The sequence below is a fragment of the Hipposideros armiger genome, unplaced genomic scaffold (assembly GCF_001890085.2).
Source record: "Hipposideros armiger isolate ML-2016 unplaced genomic scaffold, ASM189008v1 scaffold_186, whole genome shotgun sequence".
NCBI lineage: Eukaryota > Metazoa > Chordata > Mammalia > Chiroptera > Hipposideridae > Hipposideros > Hipposideros armiger.
In genome coordinates this window covers 138277-142001 of record NW_017731536.1, presented here as the reverse complement: position 1 = coordinate 142001, position 3725 = coordinate 138277, and the positions used below count along the sequence as shown (strand labels likewise).

The 3725-nt window shown below is 45.9% G+C and overlaps 1 protein-coding gene across 1 annotated transcript in view; it reads left to right on the top strand.

Moving 5' to 3' along the window:
- Positions 1-2154: 2154 nt before the first annotated feature.
- The window catches only part of EPG5 (ectopic P-granules 5 autophagy tethering factor), a 108654-nt gene continuing 107083 nt past the window's right edge, over positions 2155-3725 (top strand). Inside the window, exon 1 of the mRNA XM_019652712.1 lies at positions 2155-2281. Coding sequence (XP_019508257.1) covers positions 2219-2281 — 63 coding nt within the window. The 5' untranslated portion in view covers positions 2155-2218. The remainder of the gene's footprint in view (positions 2282-3725) is intronic.

Here is a 3725-nt window from a genome sequence, read left to right as displayed (position 1 = left end):
TTTTGTTCTTCAGTCTAGTTGTGGAGGACGTCACTTCACTGGCCCACGTTGGGATTATCATTGCGCTCTTCCCGGATGAGGCAGATCAGTCTCTGGACTGCTGCTCACGGTGGTTCTTGGCCGCTCACGCTGGCTGCCAGCCACTCATGGTAGCTTTACAACAGCCCACTGCAGCCTCACTGCAGCCTACGCCATTGCCGGTGACACACGGCAGCCCAGCTCCAGGTTGAGCTGTTGTTCACCATCTTAGCTGTAGAGGGCGCAGCATCACTGGCCCTCATGTGGGATGCGAACTGTGGCCCTGCTGCTCAGAGCTGGCGTCCTAAGTCAGCTCTTAATCAACGTGCCACTTGGCTGGCCCTTAAATAACCACTTTCAAGGGGGGAACTGTAACATTTGGTCAACTCAAAGTCAATAGACCAAACTTTGATAAACAATCGGTTCCATATATGACTTAAATTCCTTCAAGCATTTAAAACTTCAGTATTAAATATATTTTGATTTCTTCTACTGCCTGAACTGACTGACCAATAAACCTCAGTACTTACACTATTTTACTAAGGTCTAACAAATTCAGTTTATAAAGATAAAGTGTGCCTTTTTTTCCCCATAGGCTGTGATCTATTTAATGCAATTTGTCTATACATTGTATCTGCTTCCCAATTCAGCTGTAAAGCACGGGAAGTGAAGGGAGGGCCAGTTCTGTTTTGTAAGCAGTGACTGGCACTTAGAGAACTTTGAAGGTCAAAAGGGATTTGAACTGGCAGAGGCCAGAGAGAGTTTTCCAGACCAGGAGAGGACTAGCAAATGTTATGAATAGTAATGGTGGTATAAAGATTTTGTTCATATTGGCCAAGTTTTGCCCATGATAATTTTACATGTATTATATACATTTATACCTTCCCCCTCACCACGGGTACACAAAGAGCAGGTACACAAAGAGCTTGATACGTTTTTTGTCGTTGAGGATTTGGGATCAAAATACATAAAACTATTGTATATGTTTAATGAGCTCTTCAACATGACACTATGCAGGCTGCATCTCCAAAGTCCTTTCTATTTCTCATGCCATATTCCTGGATTTTTCATTCTAGGGTATGCTATCAGTGGGTGCATAATCTATTTTTTTCCTCCCATACACTCTATCAATATCTCACCCTACCATCAGACAAAACAGTTCACATTCATTCATTCGATTCACCAAGTATTTATTGAGCATCTACTAAGTGTTGGCCAGTGTCCTAGAGGCCTTTGGGGTGCTTCAAGGGACAAAACAAAGATCCTTGCCCTTGAGGATTTTATATTCTAGGCAGATGGGTAGACACAAACACAAAAACAAATTATATCGTATTTTAAGAGGTACTAAGGGCTTTGGAAGTAAAGGAATTGTAGAGCTGAGGAAGGGAGATGTGGTCAAGTTTTTCACATCTGGAATTTTTCAGTGAAGGTGTGTAAACTCTATAAGAATATTTTTATGCATTTTGTCTTATTGCTTCCCCCCCACTCTGCCTTCTTTGGGGGCAAATGTCTCTTTCCTGCCTGGAAATTTGTACAGTAATGATAATAAGTACCATTTACTGACACTGCAGTCAGGTAGCAGTCGCTACCAGGCACCTTTGACGATTAGCCTATTTAATCTTCGATACACCCGAAAAGGCAAGTATCATTATTCCTCTTTACGAAAAAGGAAACTGAAGTGACATCTCGATGAACATCAGGGGTCCTTCCTTGAGCGCAAAGCGGAGATTTATGCGAACTGGATCTGGTTATCTAAGAGTCAAAACAAGATTGACAAGAACCTGTCCTCGGATTCCTTTAAGTCAACGTGGGTGAGGTGTGACAGCGCACCCAGGGTCCAAACTGAGTGCGGCTCAGCAGAGCCCGGGAGACTGACGCGACCTGTCAGCCGAGAGTGTCGCTGCCCTGGCGCTTACAACACGGCGAAGTGGAATTGTCCCCCGGGGCGGGAGCCCGGGGTGCCCAGAGCACCCGGGCCAGGGGGCGGGGCCTGGACGGAAGGGGCGGGGCCACCATCTTCCAGTGAAAAGGCCTCCCGAAGTGGTTTGTCCTACGCTGCAGCCCGTAGAGACTCCAAGTTGTCGCCCCTTCTCGGGGAGTGGCAGAGATTCGGTCATGTGACAGTGGAGGGCGGAATTGGACAGGTGGGGATCGCAGGGAATTGACAAAAACAGACGGCGACGGTGACGCCGTAGGGTCTATGGCTGAGGCGGTGAGACCCACTCGCCGGGCCAAGGCCAAGGCCAGCCGGACTAAAACCAAGGTGAGGATACCCTCTCACCCCGACACCCTTCTCCCCGAGACCCTGGTGGGTGCGCTCTGTGTCCCTTTTCTCCCTTGGGCCTCTCCAGCCAACTCTACCCATCATCCCCCGAGCCCTCCGCATCCTCTGCCCCTACCTTCCCCTCGCCCCCTTATTTGATCGCATTATCCATTGACTCCAGCCCTGTTGCTCTGTTCCTCCTACACATGCCCCAGACTTTGTCAGGATCTCCCCCCGCCCCCCTTTTTATTTTTATTTTTCCATCTTTGACTTTTCTGGGCTCTTCCCTTCTTGACTTTCCTCCCCTGGGTCTGGATTCCTGCCGTGGAGCAGCTTTTCTGTTCCGAGCCTCGTCTTTGACTCTCTTTCCCCCTTTATAACCTGGGAAAATTTTCTGTCCCTTTCGTGCATAAAGAGGGAAGGAACCGGTCCTTCACGCGGAGAACGTATCCTTGGGCAGAGCTTTGTGGACAGCGGCAGACAGAAAGCAAACTGGAGTGATGTATCTCTTCACTTTTAAAATTCAAGGCGATAGTGGTGGTGGTGCTATTTATTTCTCAGTATCCTGGTTGTTTATCATGAGGGCAGGAATGTCCAGAAGTTAAACCGGGGTGACTCACTATTGGGACGGACTTGAATTTTCTAGGTTTCCTGGATTAGGCGGACATGTGATGTTGCTGTGTTTTTAGGTGCTGTGTTTTCATTTTGTATATTTTCTGAAGCGATATTTAGTTTATAGTGAACAGATTACATGCTACCCTTGGATGTCTGGACCTAGATAATTTTGGCTTATCTGAAACTGAATTTACGTTAAGGAAATTATGAGAATGGCATTGCAAGTACAGGAAGTTTCCATTCCTACAAGTGGGTAATGTTCCAGAGCAGGTGTAACTTAAAAATGACACCCAAATCTGATTTTGTCATGGGAACAAGGCTTTAACAGGAGACCAGTGTTCAAAGGTAGTGTATTTAATAAGCTGTAAATGACTTACCTGAATCCTTTTCATTATGATGCCCTTTAAAAAAGCTCTGTGTGCATCAGTGTCTGTGAGGAGTTACTCTTTGGGAAGAAAGTCATTTTGCTACCTAATTTCAGAAACATTTTTAAGAGAAATACTTTTGCATTGTATTGGGCTGGTAAAGAACTATCAAGACAGAGGAGGAAGAAAAAAAAGTGATTGGTTAGCCGTGTATAAGGCCCCTGAACCTAGACTACAATAGTGCCTAACATGTAAACATCAGTCTGTAGAAGAGCAGAATCTTAATTCTTTTTTATTTTAAAGATTTTATTGGAGAATTAGGGAAAGGGAACATTGTGTTTTTCCAGGACCCATCAGCTCCAAGTCAAGTTGTTGTCCTTTAATCTTTTAGTGGAGGGCGCAAGCTCAGCTCCAAGTACAGTCGCCACTTTCAATCTAGTTCCGGGATGGGAAGTGGGGGGGGG